The sequence below is a fragment of the Trichomycterus rosablanca genome, chromosome 24, assembly GCF_030014385.1.
Source record: "Trichomycterus rosablanca isolate fTriRos1 chromosome 24, fTriRos1.hap1, whole genome shotgun sequence".
Taxonomy (NCBI): Eukaryota; Metazoa; Chordata; class Actinopteri; order Siluriformes; family Trichomycteridae; genus Trichomycterus; species Trichomycterus rosablanca.
Window position 1 is genome coordinate 17,059,147 of NC_086011.1, and position 20,863 is coordinate 17,080,009.

The window sequence follows — 20,863 nt, forward strand, 5'->3', positions numbered from 1 at the left end:
AAACTCGGTAACAGATAATACCTCTATTTGTAACCCATCTGTTTTCGTAACCCACCTCTATTTATAACCCATTTATTTTCATAACCCACCTCTTTTCGTAATGAAACAGGCACTAGTACAATTAAAAAAAAATTATTAAATTTTTATTAAAAATAATGTATATGTATATATAATGAAATCTGAACGTATATGCAGCTGTCCAGGGTGACATGCACAAGGGGGCGCCACTCTACCAACATTTACTGTATAAGACAATTTGTGAACATAATATAATAATATCAGCCTGAATTAAATTATCAAAAACAAGTCAAAAACGACTTCCTGTGGAAGCATTAAATAAAAAAGATGTTTGGATAGGGTGTCAGCACTCACCCATTCACTGGCCATCCATTTCTGCATGTTTTTGGATGTGGTGGCCAAAAAAAACCCACACAGACGAGAGAAGAACACCAGAGACAACCAGAGAAGAGGATCGAACCCTGGTCCTCCCTCGTTTTATTTGCAGTTGCAGCTTTTAGGACATGAAACCCTCATGAAATATAAAATAGCAGCACTGAGGACCTACAATGTCCAGCCCATCCACTGAATAGTAGTCGCTAATGCTAACAACTCTCAACACAATTAGTTTAGCTGCAGTTATGGATTTACAGACAACAACAACGAGACAAACAACTGAAATGTGACTTGGCGTCGACGTCCTTTCTGCCAGCACTAATGAAACACACATGATGAGGAGCAGACGGGAATGTTTCTCTATTACAGTCACAGCATTTCTAGTCCTGAATTACTTCTGCTTCAGCATTAACATTCCTGACGTCTGCACTGGTGAATAATTCCATCAGGCTATTTTAAAACTAGGAGCACCGACACCGGTTCTGTTCAAGCCCCAATCACAGAACAAACAACATACATGTGCAATATAAAATACTCTCATAAGGATCGGTACCATGGCATCTGTGTTAAAATTAATTCAAAAACAGATTAAACACACATATCACCTTATAAGAAATTAAATAAATAAATAAATAAATAATGCAAGTTTTTTTTCTCAACCATGGTAAGAGATGATGGTTCAGGTAATGTTTTAATGTGAATTACGAGTCTGTTCCAAAGTGAAATAACACTATAGATCTTTCTACACCACTTACTTATTTATTCATTTAGATTAACTGCTTTATTCTGATCAATGTTGCAGTGGGTCCAGTTCCATTTTGAGAAACTAGTCTAAACAGGGCACTTTCTTTTTTTATGCATTTTCTCCCCATTTTCCTCCCGATTTAGCGCACTCAATTTTGTCTTCCGCTGCTGAGGGATACCCGATTGCATCCAAGGAGAGCACGTCGCTGAACACGCTTCTTCCGACACGTGTACAGCCCTGCTCTTCTCGCCCCTGCACAGGCGTCTCTTACACAGCGTATAAAGACCCACCCACCCCCACGTAGTCCGGCCTCCACCCTGCATATACGGTGGCCAATTAGTATCTGCTACAGGCACTGCCAATTGTGCCCAACAGATTGTAGCCTAAAAAAATAATAACATTTGTTATATTTGCACCATATATTGCACTAAACTTGCTGGATTTTAGAGCATGAACCGCACCGCTGTGTTCTCATGAACTCAGTAAAACGATTGCATTTTACCATCAAGTTTTACCATCTTGAAATCTTAACAAAATTATCCAATTATTCGGTAAAAAAACATTACATTCCTAACATGGGAAAAGACCAAATAAAATAAGTCCATGTCCTTTTATGGCTTTTATATTCTAGTGCTAATAAAATGTTCCTAGTGTTATCATTTTTTAAATATTGATTCTGGACCTCTATAACCAGATCATTCAGGCTTTAAAATCAAATTAGTGTTTTGTAAAGTGTCTTAAACAAGTCCAGCCTTAACACATTACTGTGAGTATTAGAAGATATTTAGGAGATTAATAAGGGCATGAATGTTACCCTCTTGGCTCTTTCTTTCTCTGGCTTGGTGTTTTCTTTGGCAAACCACAATGCAATGCTACAGCCAGGCCGGTGCCCTGTATTTATAGCTAATGCTTCTGAAACGCTTCTGTAAGCCGAGCTGCACATCATTAAGTAATAACGTAACATAAAATAATAAAATCATGTCATCCTGAAGTACAAACGGACGAATGTTGGATTAGATGATTAGCTGGTATTTGTGCAGATGAGAACAAAGTTCTACTTCCAGCCAAAAGCATTAAATATAATACAAATAAATAAATAATAATAATATTATTATGGGGGTATGTACAGCTCTACATTACTGTCTTTACTAAAACACCAAAATATACTGGACCCTGATGATTTACTTATTTATGTGTTATTAATGCAAATTATTTTCCCAAAATCTATTTATCTATCTGTCTGTCCATCTAGCTGTCTGTTCGTTCGTCCGTCCATCCTTCCATCTGTCTCTGTCTGTCTGTCTGTCTGTCTATCTATCTATCTGTCTATATATGTATTTATCTGTCTGCCTGTCTGTCTTTTTATGTATCTATCTGCCTGTCTGTCTATCTAACTGTCTGTCTATTTATATATCCATCTATCCATTTGTCTGTCTGTCTATCTATCTGTCTGTCTATCTATCTATGTCTGTCTGTCTATCTATCTATCTATCTATCTGTCTGTTTATCTATGTCTATCTAGCTATCTGTCTGTCTGTCTGTCTGTCTATCTGTGTCTGTCTGTCTGTCCGTCTATCTATCTATCTATCTATCTATCTATCTATCTATCTATGTCTGTCTATCTATCTATCTGTGTCTGTCTGTCTATCTATCTATCTATCTGTCTGTCTATCTGGTCCCTATAGTGAGAGGGGTGTGGTTGCTCCAGACATAACCAGCTCTCTCCCAAAGCTACACATTCCCTCACAAATAGGAAAATGAGCAGCGCAGCCTGCTCGACTCGGATTAGGTTCACATGCCGAATTAGGCGCGTGCCTTACGACCCGATCAATTCTAATCGGGACCCAAAACAGTGAAGCTTCTGTTTGTAACCACAAACTAAACAAACGCGCTCGTGTGGCTGATTTGAAATCAGCTTCAGTATTAGGAGCGTTCGGCCGAGCTGGGCATCAATAATTGGTTACAAACAGCTTTTCTTTCTCTGGTTGGGATTCATGCTGAATTGTGCTGGGTGTGCTGGTTCTCCCGAGCCGGGCCGACAACAGAAGAAGACTTTTCCTCACTGAGCTCTTAATGTAGCTCACATGTTTAGGCAGCTGTTTCTACAATAACCCGGCCCGGCTCTTTCTCGAGGCTTTTTCAATCCGCACCACCGCAGAATTCAGGCATGACTCAAGGACATACATTCCCTCGAGATTAGCGCAAATAGTTCCAAAGCTCAAGGCCTGTCAAAGGCATTAGTGCTTCACCACCTATTAACTCGGACACGGAGCCGGACGGTTAAAACGCCTCGTTTTTCAGAGCAGCTACGTCGCTCATGATTACTGATTCCATTCCAGATACCACAAGTACATTAGATGGTTATTTAAGATGGAATGAGCATGTGTGTTATGATAGACACACTGAAGTGCTTGATTCGGTTCATGCAGTGCTAATAATCACGTCATTCTTTTTACAGGGACTCAAATAACTTACGTCTGATCGTTTCTCTCGTCTCGGTTTGGATACGGTAACACCATGGGTGTCCATCGCAGGGCAGACACACACACACACACACGCACACACACACACCTATAGGTCAATTCAGTGTTTCCAATTAAACTGACTGAATGTTTTTGGACTGTGGGAGGAAACCCACGCAGACACGGGGAGAACATGCAAACTCTGCACAGAAAGGACGCAGACCACCCCGTCCGAGGATCAAACTCAGGACTTTTTTGCTGTGAGGCGACAGTGCCCCCACCTTGTCACGTGTTTATTAATCCCCGAGTCAAATACAATGTCGTGCTCTGATGTTGTGACACAAACACCCTTCAATCAAAGATACTTTCTGAAATACTCTGTTTAATCTACAGTACAGGGCAAAAACCAGCAAACGAGCCTGCATGCGTTTTTAACTACATTATATTTAATACATAGATAGTTCTATCGTTACAAAATATAAAAATATGTGGTAAAACATTTACATTATATTCACTTTACATCCTTAACTTAGTGTGTTTATTAATTATTTTACTAATATACACCGTAGTTACTTAATAGACATATTGCAGGGAAGAAGCGGCACTATAAACGGGTTAAAAACAAAGCGCAATTGCACATGAGGTCCAGCAGGACTGCAAGGTTAAACTTCACTATAAAAATGTAATAGTTGCAATTAATAATAAGAATGAAATGAACAATTATCACTCATAAACAACCCTACAATTGTGAAAAGCATAAAGCAAGACTAGTGAATTCTTTCTGTGTAGTTAGGAGTGCCACAAGGCTTAATGTTAGGATATAATGCAGTTCTTGCTCTTTCTGCGTTTGCGTGTATGTAACTGTCCACGGTTGCCCATGTGACCAGATCCTACGAGTCCGGAGGTGCTATACTTATGCAGCAGGTCCTCGCTGGTCATATATCTCAGGTGGACCGGCTTGGGAATGGGCTCGCCCAGGAAGTACCCCTCATCCTCCGATTCGGAGGACGAGGAGCAGGTCGAGCACCAGTCGTCGTCGTATTCGTATCGGTCCCAGCCATGGCGACCCAGCTGGCGCGGCGGAGCCGGGTTCTGCAGCGTGAGATCCGACGTCGTCCGGGGGCACGGTCTGAAATTCTGCTGCCTCGATCTGTTGCTCGCCGGTCCGCTGAACGGTCGGCGCGGAGCCGGAAAGCGATCGTAATCCTCGCGCACGCGGAACTGGGAACGCTCCGCCGGCGCGGGGCGAGGCTCCGCGGCTAAATTGAGTGCGTTTTCGGAACGTGAGCGGCGTGAACGACGGGAGCGGTGGTGATGATGCCGGCGGCGCGGCTCCTCCGGTTCGACAGGGCGACGCCGAGTCCGTTCGCTCATGGGTGGCAGGCGGGCGTTATGAGCACTGCTCACTAAACTCGCCCGGTCCTCCTCCTGATAGGTGAAGCCCGGCGGGATGACAGTGATCCCGGGGGACTCGTGAGCGTACGATAAAGGGTATTTGACCTGCACAGGTGGGTCCATCTCTAAATACGGCTGCCCCGTGGTGAGGCTGCGGAGAGACTCCGAGCTGTGAAACTGCACCGAGGAGTTCAGCGTACCCATGTTGCTCTTCTCAGAGACGTTCATGCCCGAGTCTTTGCTTAGATCGGGCATGGAGAAGCGAGACAGGTGCTCCTGCCTCTTACTGCCACCATCCGCTGAGGTACCTGCATCCAAAAAAATTATAAACACAATTATTAAACCGTCGTAGTACAATAAGACCAGTTCACTGTGAGTTTGGACTTGTGTTGTGAGTTACCTGTAGCGTTAGACAGCGCCAGCGACTCCATGGATCCTCTTGGCGTCTGCTCCAGCGGTGTTAGCTGCTCGCTAAAGCTAAGCACACTGATGGGGTTCCTGGAGCGAGCGCTTTGTGTCCCGATTTCCTTTTCCTTTCCTCGGTCCAGTCCCATCTCTCCGCCCCGGTCCCTCTGGAAGGCGTGCATGCTGACCGAGCGCTTGTCCATGAAGCCGCCGGGCGTCAGCTCGTTGAAGCTAGCCTGGGCTTTTAGCTCGTGAGGGAACCGCTCGGTGAGTTCTGTCTGGAACCAGTTCTCGTTAAACGAGTGACCTTTCAGGGCGGATATGCTCTGCCTTTTGGAAGGCGCGGCATCTTTGAGTCGGTTGTCCTGCTGGGAATACGAGGTCCTGATGTTGCACTGACTCAGCAGTTGCAGGGGCGTCGGCGAGGGTCCGTCGCTGTCCTCGTAGCCGCGCCTCTCCTGCTTCCTCCACGACGGAGGTTCTCGGGTCAGACTGGGCGCCTGACTGGACAGGCTCAGCAGGTCCATCTGTAGGGACAGGGGGTCCACGTCGGCCGAGCAGCGCCCGCCGGACCTGTTCCCGCCGCCGGTGTTGGTGCTGCTCCTGCTCGACTTGGAGCTGCTGTGCCTGGTCTCGCGGGTCCGTCCGCTCTGGAAGGCCGAATCGGCCGAGTCGGAGGCGTTGGCGTCCTCGTTCACGCTGCACGCCCGTGAGCAGAAGATCTGGCCCTGTTTGGGCAGAAACGGACGGCCCAGGAGGGACTTCTTGCAGCGGGCGCAGCAGAAGCAGGATTCGGTGGCGTGCCAGTGCTGCCCGTCATACGTCATCTGGCCCTGATCGATACCTGCGACGGAGAGCGAGAAGTAATAAAGTGGGTGGAGATGAGAAACAAGCACTGAATGTTAAATTACTATTAACTTAGCTTGTTAGAAACATGGTGGCGGCTCTATGTTCATATACAACAATCGCCGTCTATCCTGACGTGACTAGCAGTCAACATTTGTGCTTTACGTAATAATGAAGTCAATTTAAATAGTATTTAGTCCACAGGTTTAACATCAATGCCTAAACAGGCACAAAATCCCCTCAGGTCCACACGGGTGGGTGCAAATCCATGTGAACGCCCACGGTTTTGAAATGGGGCATTTATAAACATAATGGTCAGTCGTCCACAAACTTCTGGCTGTATTTCACGAGCTAAATGCATCACTGTGCACACATTTCACAAGCCGCTATAAACATCCAGAGGGACGATAAGTGGAAGAACGTCTGAACGTCCACTCCGGTTCCCTGGAGGTGCAGAAGTGTTTTGAGTACAGTGATTACGCTGCACGGTCTGCGCTAAACAAATACATTACGTTTTAATTACAGCCTCACTTACACACGCCAACCGGGTCCACGCTAATGCACAACATGTGTTAGCGAACCCCGTCTGGCGGGTTTCACCCTCCGTCTCGGCACCACGTACAGAACAATAATTACAAACTGAATCTGTACCGAGTGACGCGCCAACACGCAGCTGGAAGCGACGCCGCGCTAAAGACCGAACCCACGAGCCGACGAGTGGAGTTATTATAGGATGGCGAGATGCCTGGTCATACACTCGGGGTTCACAAAGTAGTGGAAACATCAGGCAACACACCAATAATGTCGGGGCGGGTTCGGCATTCAAGACAGATCTATACTGGTATACTATTCCCTACATGCCTAAATACTGGTATACTTGGTATACTATGCCCTACATGCCCTATATACTGGTATACTACACCCTCTATGCCTTATATACTTGTATACAATGGCCTGTATGCCCTATATGTCCTATATACTGGTATACCTGGTATACTATGCTCTATATGCCCCATATACTGGTATACCTGGTATACTATGCTCTATATGCCCCATATACTGGTATACCTGGTATACTATGCTCTATATGCCCCATATACTGGTATACTATGCCCTCTATGCCCTATATACTGGTATACTATGGACTGTATGCCCTATATACTGGTATACTATGGCCTGTATGCCCTATATACTGGTATACTATGGCCTGTATGCCCCATATACTGGTATACCTGGTATACTATGCTCTATATGTCCTATATACTGGTATACCTGGTATACTATGCTCTATATGGCCTATATACTGGTATACCTGGTATACTATGCTCTATATGCCCCATATACTGGTATACCTGGTATACTATGCTCTATATGTCCTATATACTGGTATACCTGGTATACTATGCTCTATATGTCCTATATACTGGTATACCTGGTATACTATGCTCTATATGTCCTATATACTGGTATACCTGGTATACTATGCTCTATATGCCCCATATACTGGTATACCTGGTATACTATGCTCTATATGCCCCATATACTGGTATACCTGGTATACTATGCTCTATATGCCCTATATACTGGTATACTATGCCCTATACACCCTATATACTGGTATACCTGGTGTACTATGCTTTATATGCCTTACATACTGGTATACTATGTCCTATTTGCCCTATTTAGGTATGGCCTATATACCCTGAATACTGGTAAATCAGATTAGTTAGGAGAGCAACAATCCATTACTGGGCTTTAAAATACCCACCAACTGGTTTACGCCTAATGCCATATAGAGCAGCTAATCCACCTACCGGCTTGTTTTTAGAACGCAGAAGGATAAGCACACACCAAACTCAAAAACCACCCCCTCCATGTTGCTATAAGCTAAACAAGCAAACAGACACCAGCATGTCTCGGCCTGACGAGCTCTGTGTGAGGAGAAAAGCCGCGTACGCCGTGTTCCCGTAACCGCGTGTACTCACCTATATGTTCTCCGCAGGAGTCGCAGTACTCGGCGTAGAGCGACTCGAAACACACGCAGCAGTACGGCCGACCCTCCTTCATGATGTAGCGCTGCCCTCCCAGGACGGTCTCGCACTCGTAACAGCAGAAGTGCTTCATGTGCCAGTGACGACCCTCGGCCTCGGTGCACTCGTCCGAAAAGATGATCTAAGAGCGGACGGAGAGAACGACAGGGAATGATGGATGGGCCCATTTAGGGGTGAACCCAGGCTAAAAGCCAGAAGCGCTCCCCTCATTTATTACGGCCGTTTTAGGACGACAGCGAGAACACGGAGGAGTAATCGTTTCCCTGCACTCGCTTTACGTTCTGGATTTAAACAGAGACGCTTACATTAAAGGACAAAGTGCAGATCTCTGAATTAATCATGAGTAGATTTTAATTTAACACCGCATTAATCACAAATGATAAAATACAAGCGGCACTTCATCAATTCAGTGTTTAAAATTTAATGTAACGCACCAGCGCTGGGATTCTGAGCTCCCCGATTGGCTCTACCGGTTGGCTGGGCGCCCCCTACTGGGTATAATTTGCAACTTCTGCAGCAGGTGCAAAAAGACAGTACCAAAAAGTGGGTGGGGTCTTTAAGTAGCCAGAGGCGCCTGTACAGGAGCCAGGAGATCAGGGCGTGGCTATGTTATTCCCTATATGCAGGTATACTGGAATACTATACTCTATATGCCCTATATATTGGTATATTATGCCCTATACGCCCTATATACTAGTATACTATGCCCTATATACTGGTATACCTGGTATACTATGCCTTATATATCCTATATACAGGTATACTATGCCCTATATGCACTATATAGGTACGCCTTATATACTGGTATACTATGCCCTACATGCCCTATATAGGTATGCCCTATATACTGGTATACTATGCCCTATATACTGGTACACCTGGTATACTATGCCCTATATACAGGTATACTATGCCCTATATGCCCTATATATTGCTTTAATATGCCCTATATACTGATAAACTCAGCACTGCTACCGGTCGGCTGGGCGCCCCCTAGCGGGTATAATTGGCAACTCCTGCAGCAGGTGGGAAAAGACAGGACCAAAAAGTGGGTGGGGTCTTTAAGTAGCCCGAGGCGCCTGTACAGGAAGTGGAGGAGCCCGGAGATCAGGGCGTGGCTATGTTATTCTGTAACGTACCGCCAGTCTAAATGAAGCCCTACAGCGGGGGTGTCTAAACCTTTCTTGTTGGGGCCACAAACACGGGGCCACTTTTGTTTGACCCTTTTTATTTGAGTGACCGTCCACAGATTTGCTGATTTCTCTCAGCAGTGTAGAATCCTAATGGGAGGATTATTATACTTATTTAAATTAAACATACCCACTTCCCTCTGAACATTAATGTAGATGTGACGTTAATGTTTTGAGTAGTTTTAGAGTTGTTTTATGTAAGAGCGCCACCCAGAGGACATCCCAGCCCCACATAGTCGGAGCACAGAGTGTAATAAAGGCGTGTCGTACCTCATCGCACGCGGAACATCTCGGTTTGAGTCTCTCGGCGTGGTGCCGGCCGCAGTAGATCTTCCCGTCCTGGTAGAAGTAGATCAGATCCACTAGCAGTTCGTCACATGTGCTACAGACGAAGCACTGAGGGTGCCAACACATGCCGTGACCCGCCCGGGACGCGAAAACGGCGATGTCCCCTCCGTTAATCTGCCCGCCACACTGCAAAAGAAACAGAGATACAAAAAAAACATTAAATTATAAATCTGTGTGGCCTAGTAAGCTAAGACTGCGGTGACGTCTAAGGAGAGCGTCTTATTAGAATCCTCTCTACTGAGGTGTATTTTTACCTGCTCACATATGGCTCCAGTCATGGTGACCGGGAATGGCCGGACATTCCCGCGTCCCAGATTCTCCCTCTTCCTCTGGTTACTGAAAAGCTTCAGCTCCCGCTTCTCTTCATCGTCCAGTGAGTTGCAGTACCGAACCTGTTCAGAACACGAGGCCTTGAGTATTCACGCACTCATACGTACACGCGGTACAAATCAAACGTGAATATATTCAGACCTCGTTGTCGTGAGGAGGCAGCTGATGGAGGAGCTGTTTGATCCGGTGTTTCTCTCCGGCGCTGTTCACGTACGGCACCTTCTCCTCCGGCAGAGAGCTGTAGTACTGATGGACCTGCATGTTTACAAGATACAAACATTATAGCTTATATAGATTTCTCCAGAGTCGATGCAATATCACACCTGGACAGCGGACAGGACGCCAGTTCTTAGTGGGACTCCAGCCATCCATCCTACTCAGACGATCCAGCTGACCGGCCGACAGCACCACTAGGAATCTTTGGGACAGCAAAGAGCTGCTCAGTGTAGCTGAGGTCAGGACTGGAGTTTCTTTAAACTAAACAGAGCTTTTCATGTCTTTATACCCACAGTCATCCCTAAACTGTTGGAAGCTTATTATTACCTTTATATAACTGATTTATTACATTTTAGCACCTACTGTGGCTGAAACACACACACATTAGAAAGGGTGTCTCAGTAATTTGGTCGCAATAATATAGTGTACTCCAGCCATCCCTCCCACTCAGACAAAGCCAATCGAGTCTGATTGTAGACGCCTGATTGGCCGACAGCTTGTTTCCAGCAGTTCTCTGGGACAGCAAATTGTTCCAGCTGGGTACCCGGCCAGGTTGACAGGTTATTATTTGGATTAACGTGTGTGGCATTAACCTACAAGATGATCGTTAATACTGTTTAATCAAATCCTTTTCCTAATTCGTGACACTTCCACTATATCCAGTATTCTAGGGTATGAACAGCACACCTCCAAAAATAGTTGGTACCCGGTCAGTTAGGGGTTGCGTTTTAAAATAGATTTCTCCCCCCAGTATGATCATTTGACCATTTAAAACAAAAGAAAATGCTTTTACTGCAGTATATGCAACAGAAACACTTCCCTTTATATTTAAATATAATTACAAATTAGCTTGTATTATTATTACTACTATTTAATTATGTTTGTAGTTAATGTAGGTAATTATGTTTTGTGAATTAATGTTATCGAGACAGTGTTTCAGGTTAAATAAAATAATACAGACACAACAGGACGTGTCTGAGGAAGGGAGGTCAGATAGGGTTCCTCCTCACTGATGTTGCAACAGCGACCCCTGGTGTCTCATTTATGCAGTCGAGGTGGGTATATTGCTGCTCACGCCTCCTCAGACCCACGCGCAGCCCTTAGCGGAACCCTTTTTCACCCATGCACTCTGCACAGGCGCCTCTCTATCTGCCAATCAGGGTCCTCACACAGCGTTTGAAGACCACGCCCACATAGTCCGGTCATCCCGCCGTAGCAGAAACGTGTCTGCTGCAGGCATTGCCAATTATGCCCGCTAGATGGAGCCCAGCCGACCGATGGCAACGCCGAGTTTCGAACCGAGGAGTTCAGAATCTCGGTGCTGGTGTGCTAGCGGAATATCACGCTGTCTTGAGTGGTGAAGGAACACACAGGGCACAGCATGACTGAACAAACGTCTTTATGATAGTCTGTATTCTGTATTCTTCCTCTGCCAGCATGGGGGTGGTGCAAGCACACGGAGGAATTTTAATGAAATTGGGAGAATAGAATTTGGTGGGTGGTATATAAAGCTACATTTTTTACATTGTAAGACATTTTTAAATTAAACGATGAAGAAACTGAACACAAGACGTGAATGTTTCAAATGAAACATGAATGATGATAAGAAACTTGGACATTTTTAAAATGTCATTTCTGAGCATCAGTGGGGTGGATAATTGATTGCGGGACCATTTTATGGGACTGGAATGTTCCTCTTTAAAGGAGGGAGGGGGGGTGGAGCACCAACCTTGCTAACCTTGTTTACAGTGCCTTTAAATAAATTACAATAGTATCACTCCGAATTCCTTTGCGAGGTTAAATGTTCCCCAATTAAATAAAACACCCGACGACTAAACCACAACAGGGAGGATTTTTTTTCTACCCCATTCATTCTAGATTGATTCTGTCCCTTTTTAAATCCCCAAACTTAACACCCCGGTGCTATTCATCCCCTATTCTTGTTAACCCTTCCCCCACTCCTCCACACGTCCCCTCGAACACAGAGAGAGCAATTACAGTCCGGGTGATTTATAGCTTAAGCCGTGTAGAGTTAATGGAATCTGGCCTCTCACGTCCCCGGCCGCTCTGACACCCAGGCTTCATCCCTGGATCCTGCGTGCGCGGGGCTCATTTAGCACACATGCTAGCGCTTGTTTATCTGTACAGCTCAGCACGGTCCTAAATTATAGTAATTAAGCGCCGGGCTAAGACGTGACCTTTGAACTCGGGCGTTTGTGGTTAAATGATGGGAATATGTAATAGCCGTTTTGCTGTTGGGAACGTCCCGGATTCGTACACAATGACCCTGTTATTATTATTTGGATTAATGGGCGTGGCATTAACCTACGAGACGACCGGTAATACCGTTTAATTAAATCCTTTCTTCATTCGTGACACAATTCCAGATTATCCTAAGGTATTAAAAACACACTTCCAGAAATACAGCGCCAGTGGTGCGGCTTGTTCAGACCTCTTTAGGAAATGACATGCATGTCAACCAGTAAATCAAACTGGGTTTGGGTAAACCAATCATTTAAGATCCACACAAAACCCACTGATATAGACGCAGAGAACCAAAAAATGGTTCGCAGAGAAAAATAATAATAATTAAATACACAAACGCCCCCTTGTGGAGGCTTTGTTACTTCTGGTAATCCACAGTGGGACTAGACCAGACACTTGTGTATTGTTTACCCATGGAATGCACCATGAGAGGCACTTGAGATGGTGGAGAGCCCGTTTATGTGGGACAGTGGTAGACTAATAGGTAGACGTTTGGGCTAGCAATCGACAGGTTGAGAGTTTGAATCCCAGCTCTGCCACACGACCACTGTTGGGCCCTTGAGCAAGGCCCTGAACCCTGTGTGCTCCAGGGGTGTCGTACAGTGGCTGACCCTGTGCTCTGACTCCAGCTTCCAAATGAGCTAGGATATTCTATTTTAATATATTCTTCTGTATTCTATTCTATTCTATTTTATTCGATTCTATTTTATTCTACTCTATTCTATTCTATAAATGGTAGCTTCAAAAAAGTTTAATTAAGTCATTTTTTGTGTCATTGATCCTGATCTCACAGTACTGTGACATTATGCAGTCTAAGCAATTGAGGGTAAAGACCCTTGCTCAAGGGTCCAGCAGTGACAACTCGGTAGTGGTGGGGCTTGAACCAGTGACCTTTCAATTACTAGTCCAGTACCTTAACCACTAGGCTACAATTGCCCCTAAAAATAAACACAATGTGATCTTCTGAGCTGCAACAGTTCTCACAAGACATTGATGTATAGTCTGTGGGAATTTGTGCCCATTCAGTTAAAAGAGCATTTGTATAGCTGGGCACTGATGTTGGTCAAGAAAACCTCAGCTGATGTTCCGGTTCATTCCAGAGCTGTTCAGTGTAGACTCTTCATGTCTTTATACCCACAGTCATCCCTAAACTGTTGGAAGCTTATTATTACCTTTATAGAACTGATTTATTACACATTAGCACCTACTGTGGCTGAAACACTCACACATTAGACGGGGTGTCTCCATAATTTGGTCGCAGTAATATAGTGTATCACTGGTCTCCATTGTTAGACTGAAAATCCCTCCTGTAAAGCAGAACTGAATAAATATGACGTGAGAAATGATTCAGCGATGTCGCACATATCGAGGTCACTGAGAAAACCTCGCCGGCTCAGAATAAACCTCCCTCTCATCTCACGTCTCTACATTACTCATGTTTTCGGGGGAGTTTCTTCCTGTCTGGTACGTCTTTTAAAACATGACAGCATCCAGAAATTCTGGGAAATAAAAACCCTCCAGAGCGAGGACGTTTCTCTACACGGCTCTTATATCGTCTGTAAAAAAGACACGCTTTCTTTAAGCTTCACGCAGACGGCTGCTCTGCTGCTTGTCTTGGCCGGGTCTGAGATTGAGAAGCTCTAAAGAAGCACTAAAGAAAAGACGGAGGAGGGAAGTTTGTCCTTTTTTTTACTTTAGTCACTGGGATCCACTAAATCTACAAACTCTCGTCCAACAATAACAGTGGGTCCGGCTGTGGTGCAGGTATCTTACAAACCTCAGCCCACGCTCTCAAGCAGACGGGCAGCTTGTGGAAATGACTGTAATCAGCGGAAAGAGATCTGGCAACCCGCCGCTCAGTGCGGACCTTGAGCATCCTGGGATTCCGAGTTTGAGATTCAGGACAGCTGGGTTTTATAAAAGTCCAGGAATGAACGGTGATGTTTTCCAGGACAGGAATGAAGGATAAATATGGGTTTTGTGTTTTAGATGGGGCCGGGGGAAGCCTTGCTTCAATTTTAGGATGTGCTTCATTCTTCAAAACAAGCCCCAATATCTTAGGAGGGCACGCTTCAAAACTGTGGAAACTGTGTATTAACCTTGCAGTGATGTCCTTTAATCGTGTAAATCAGTCTTGACTCTTGTGTTGCGCTTCAATTTCATAATGATGCACTTCAATCTTGCAATGACATGCTTCCATTTTGTAGTGGCATGCTTCAATCTCATAATGAAATGCTTCAGTCTTGCCAAAAGCATGCTTCAGTCTTGAGGCGGCATGCTTCAATCTTGCAGAGGCATGTTTCAGTCTTGCCATTAGCATCAGTCTCGTGATGGCATGCTTCGGTTTTGCAGTTGCATTTTTTTAATCTTTCAATCGTGCAGAGGCATGCTTCAGTCTTGTGGTAGCATGCTTCAATTTTTCAGTGACATGCTTTAATCATGCAGTGGCATACAGTCTTGCAGTGGCGTGCTTCAGTCTTGTTAATATCATGCTTTAGTTTGCCAATAGCCTGCTTCAGTCTTGTGGTGGCATGCTTCAGTTTTGCTGCGGCATGCTTCAATTTTGCAGTGGTATGCTTCAGTTAGGCAATAGCATGCTTCAGTCTTGCAGAGACATGCTTTTATCTTGAAATTACATACTTCAATTTAGCAGTGGCATGCTTCAGTCTTTTTATTAGCACGATTCAGTTTGGCATTAGCATGCTTCAGTTTTGCAGTGGTATGCATCATTCTTGCCAACAGCATGCTTTAATCTTGCAGTAGCATGCTTCAGTGTTGTGGTGGCATGCTGCAATCTTGCAGTAGCATGCTTCAGATTTGCAGCAGAATGCTTCAGTTTGGAAATAGTATGCTTATAGCATGCTTCAATCTTGCAGCGGCATGCTTCAGTTTGGCAACAGTATGCTTCAGTTTTGCAGTAGCATGCATCAATCTTTTAGTTGCATCCTTCAGCCTTGCAGCGGCATGCTTCAGTTTGGCAACAGTATGCTTCAGTCTTAAGGCGGCATGCTTCATTCCTGCAAACAGCATGCTTTTATCTTGCATAGGCATGCTTCAGTCTTAAAATAACATGCTTCAGTTTGGCAATAGTATGCATCAGTCTTGAGGCGGCATGCTTCAGCCTCTCCAGTAGCATGCTTCAATTGTGCAACGTCATGCTTTTATCTTGTAAAGATGAGCTTCAATCTGGAACGGTTGAGATTTAATCCAGTACCGGTGTGCTACAATCCTGCATCGACCTGCTTCAGTCCTGCAAGCATGCGCCTTGATGTCGAATGTTTGGCTTCAATCGAACGACACGCTTCGATGATATGCTGAAGCGCTCGATCTCATATCTAACAGCGCGGTTCCATGTTGCATTTAAATCTTGCCGTGACTTGCTTTAATCCCGTGATGGACCCGCTTCTGTCGTGACGGCAGCTTTTAACCGGTGTTTAAATACTGTGCGGAACTACACAATGCCAAACTTTTATTCTCTGATGGAATGTTTTATCTCTCGATGATATCATTCCAGTCATGTGTTGACTAAATTGCTCAGCATAAGTAGGACGACATAAATCCAAAACAAATAAGGGATGTCGCTACAAGGCATTAAAAGTATACTGTGATTAGGGAGCAGAGAGGAGAGTAAAAATTCAATAAAGAAATATAAAAACGGGTAACCAGTAAGAAGGAACCCCTGAGACCTACAACAGCAACCAACCCCAAATAAAAAACATCAGAATTCTCCACATCCCAAATGTTTAGAGATCCCGTAACAGCCCCACCATATTGTAAAATCATTTTATGGCCATTAAAATCTCCCCTCGTCCCACTAATTTGTTTTCCACGTCTTGATTTTTCACCTCGGGGACTCTTATTGCAGGAGGCGTTAAAATCTCTGGCACTTTCGATTCCTTTTTCCATTAAGAGAGAAAGACAGACCGGCCAAGTAGGACTCTGATGTTCTCCTCGTGGACGTCTGGGTATCCGACGGTACAGAACCCGGTCAGTAATAAAAGCCCGTGTCCAACAAAACGTCACATCAGAACTGTAGTGATAAAGGATAAAGAGGGACGAGAGAAAAACGCAGCCGTGTGGGTTCTTCGCTCTGGTGCTTAATGATGCGGTTAGAGCTTTCAGGACTGCATAACTGGATCACTAAACGATCATGTGACCAATCATGTGAACTTTGGCTAACACATGGAGGTGGAAATCTAATAAATGTATCTTCTACAGTACAGAAATAGTCACGCCATTCAGCTCAGGAACAGCGTCAGTCATCTCTGAATGCATTTTACCATTTAGTGATCATTTAGTCATAGCCAGTTGATTCCTACTTGCTGTTTTCCCAAGCATAAGCTTTTTCGAATCATCAGATCGTCGGGTGAAAACTCAGCTCTGCCATCCGATGGGCTGGGCGGCTACATGAACAACGATTGGCTGCTGTTTATACAGGGCGGGAGCCGGAAAGAAAACTCATAACTGATGCAATTATGACCTCTGCTGGCTGGTTGATGGCGCCTGAGGAATAATGCTGATCAGGGTGTGTCTCTCTGTACACAAAGCTGATCCACATATGAACTCGCTTTGTGCAGGTGAAAAGATGCAGTCGGGTACTGCACGTGTCGGAGGGGGCGTGTGTCAGTCTCTCTCTCCTCAATCAGCAGTGGAGATCAGCATCAGTAGAGGAAGTGTAATGCAATCGGGTAATTGGATACGACTAGATTGGGAGGAAAATTGGAGGGAAAAAATAATTTTTTAAAAATCAACTCTTGACTGTGTGGCCAGGACACTACCTGCTGTACGATGTCTGTGGTTGTATATCTTAGCGTGCTTCATTTCCTTTCTCCTGATCTTACTGCTATGTCTGCTTTCTGAAGCACTGCATGGGCTGTAATGAACGACTTGCTAATAACATGCAGACGCCGCAAACTGGCAGCCTGGGAACGTTCTTACATCACACCCTGACGTGGTACTGGAAACGCCCGGCGATCCATGAAGGAACGATATCAATCATAATTAGACGGAAACCTCAACCTCTACACAGCGGTGACACAGAAGACGTTTAATAAACGGCACGCGCTAAATCTATAGTTTATATTCCATAGTAAAGAGCAGCGTAGCCCGGAGAAAATCGCCCACGAGCGCTGACAACGATTGGCTGACCTGCGCAGACCCAAAATAGGGACAGCAGACAAGCGTAATCAGGTATTGACCTGCTCGGCTGCGCTGCTAATAAGCGCGCTTTTCAGTTCATGAAGAAAATGAAACCAGCAGCCATAAATGATTTAACTGCCCATAAAAAGAGCCAGCCGCCCGCCGTGCGCTAATAAAGCCCATGTGAGAATACGCCAAGGTACGCCGAGGCCAAGCACTACTTACTGTAAAGAAGCGTGTTCGGATTCAAAATAAAGTTCACGGTTTATACCATCCAGCAGCACGGCCCTTAGCAATGCTTGCCTAGCTAAACTAAAGCTGGTCGTGTAGGACAGGGTGGGATGGCGTGTGTGTGTGTAGTGTTCGTGTTTTGCCCCTGAGCTGTGTTTTATAAGCCACTTCCCCCCCTACAGAACAAACTGTGGTGATTTGTATCCACGCCGCCAGACTTTGGAGTTCTGGAATAACAAAGCGCGTCTGTCGGTGCGGGTTCGTATCCCAGCTCTGCTCGAGACCGTCCGTGTCGAACTATCTGCTTAGTGCTTGTGACAAGGTAAGGAGAGATTTGTGTAAATATGTCAGGGTGTGTGTATATTTCTGAGCCAAATGGTTTAGTTGTGTATACGTCGGGTTGTGAGGTCTGTTTTGGAGTTTGGGCTGCACATGTCATGGCGGTGAGGAAAGTGGTAAGACGTATGTTCCAGTCCCGAGGCTGCTGCCTCACCTCGAGTTCACACAGCGGCTTACAAACGTGACTGAATACAATGCAAGCAATTGAGGATTAAGGGCCTTACTCAAGGGCCCAACTAGCTTTCTACAAAAGGCTGGATGAGAATGCCTGGCTCACAATCGACATTCCGATTCATCCTAAAGGTGGTCACTGCGAAATTCCTTCATACTACATATTGCACTCAGTATATACTGTATACTACATACCACACTTAGTATATACTACATACTACACTGCACTCAGTATATACTGTATACTACATACTGCACTCATTATATACTGCATACTGCACTCAGTATATACTGTATACTACATACTGCACTCAGTATATACTGTATAATACATGCCTCATTCAGTGTATACTGTATACTACACTCAGTATATTCTGTATACTGCATACAGCACTCAGTGTATACTATATACTGCATACTACACGCAGTATATTATGTATACTGCATACTGCACTCAGTATATACTGTATAATACATGCCTCATTCAGTGTATACTGTATACTACACTCAGTATATTCTGTATACTGCATACAGCACTCAGTGTATACTATATACTGCACTCGGTAAATACTATAAACTGCATACTACACTCAGTATATTATGTATACTGCATACTGAACTCGGTGTATACTACATACTACAAACTGCATACTGCATATATACTGTATACTACATACTGAACTCAGTATATACTGTATACTACACACTGAATACTAAACTCAGTATATACTGTATACTACATACTGAACTCCGTATATACTGTACACTACACACTGAATACTAAACTTAGTATATACTGTATACTACATACTGCACTCAGTGTATACTATATACTGCATACTACACTCAGTATATTCTGTATACTGCATACTGAACTCGGTGTATACTACATACTATAAACTGCATACTGCATATATACTGTATACTACATACTGAACTCAGTATATACTGTATACTACATACTGAATACTAAACTCAGTTTATACTGCATACTACATTCTGCACATAGTATATACTGTATTGTACATACTGTGTATACTGTATACTGCATACTTGTCCTTGTAGAACCATACTATGGGGCACACAGATGTATACAATGTTCCACCCACATTATTAATGACAAGTCAAAATTGGCCGTGTTGCATGATGGGATGCAGTAGCCCATGCAGACAGCTCTGGTCACAAACTGGAAATCTGGGCCAGAGTGTAACATCATCAGGGTATCTTTCGCATACTGGACAGTATTGTTTTGATCGCATGCTGTATATGCGTGAGTAGAATGTAGTTGGCTGTTTTGAACACAGCCTATCAGAAACCATCAGCATGACGATATGCGTACCTGTTCCGGTTTGAGGCCGGGAGGAACCCAGGCGTACTCCTCGAGAGCGCAGCCCGAGTCATCGTCGGACGTGGAGTTCCTCTGGAAGTCGTACAACAGCTTGGAAACGGTCTTCTCCATCTCCAGGGGCATGACCGTCACAGCATGATCCTCGCGAGGACACTTACAGTGCAGACAGGTCTTCCTGCAACACGAAACACAAACACGGTTTAACGGTTTACATTCAGATCCCGGAAGATACAGATGTGCCAAACCATAGATCTGCCAAAGGTTTTCATCTTTGTCAAAACAAATCAGGATTTTTAAGCTGTTCCAGAAGGATGAATCCACACTCAATATCCTCCATCTGTTTGTGATTTAACAGAGACATCCAAACAATCGCATGGCTGAGATGGATTTTTGCTGGGTTCTGAGATGGATAACAGATCAGTGATGCCGATGAGTCCACAGGTCTGTGAGTCCACGTCCACTGGGACGGATCAGCAGATGCGTTCAGTAGGAGGCTGAAGATCTAAAACAAAAGATATTTGGTTCCACGGTCTGAGACAAAAGACACCGATGCAGCCGATTTTAACGGCAAACAAAGTATTCGGACAGTCAATTATGTGCTTTGGAGGAAGGGGGGTGGTCACTAAAAAACAAAGCCATCTCAGGTCACTGGGGTTGCTTTGACTGAAGTCTTATTATACTTCCCAATTGTATGGTGGTAGCACTGGTCCTGGAGGAACGTTGTCTCGTGCCAATACTCTTGGTACATTTTACCCAATTCTTTTCACCTAGTTTAGTCATTCCTAATTCCCATCCATTAACTAAGCCTGACCAACTGTACGATCACCCTGCAGGAAGAGTAACGAATAATTTTAGAATAAGTACTTTAGAAGTGGGAGCTAGCTGCGTTCTTCCATACACATAACCAAATCTGTATATTCAGCAGAGCCGAGCGTTTTGAATTTGAACATCTAACAATAGCGTGGTGCTACATGTTAAATCAAAAGTAA

General features: G+C 44.6%; 1 protein-coding gene across 1 annotated transcript; it reads right to left on the reverse strand.

Moving 5' to 3' along the window:
* Nucleotides 1-3,972: 3,972 nt before the first annotated feature.
* Nucleotides 3,973-20,044, reverse strand: prickle2b (prickle homolog 2b). Its single transcript, XM_062986311.1, has 7 exons — nucleotides 19,866-20,044; nucleotides 10,307-10,420; nucleotides 10,090-10,227; nucleotides 9,758-9,961; nucleotides 8,232-8,418; nucleotides 5,396-6,244; nucleotides 3,973-5,303 (listed from the first exon to the last, which is right to left on the reverse strand). The coding sequence occupies exons 1-7, from the start codon at nucleotides 19,995-19,997 to the stop codon at nucleotides 4,414-4,416; spliced, it is 2,514 nt and encodes an 837-aa protein (XP_062842381.1). The 5' UTR covers nucleotides 19,998-20,044; the 3' UTR covers nucleotides 3,973-4,413.
* Nucleotides 20,045-20,863: the final 819 nt, after the last annotated feature.

Bases quoted from the DNA above. Each gene is read 5' to 3' on its own strand.
- prickle2b (XM_062986311.1), bottom strand. From the start codon at position 19,997: ATGCCCCTGGAGATGGAGAAGACCGTTTCCAAGCTGTTGTACGACTTC. The intron at 10,228-10,306 runs GTCTGAATATAT...TGTTCTGAACAG, and splicing joins TGCCTCCTCACGACAACGAG to GTTCGGTACTGCAACTCACT. The intron at 5,304-5,395 runs GTAACTCACAAC...TTTTGGATGCAG, and splicing joins GGCGCTGTCTAACGCTACAG to GTACCTCAGCGGATGGTGGC.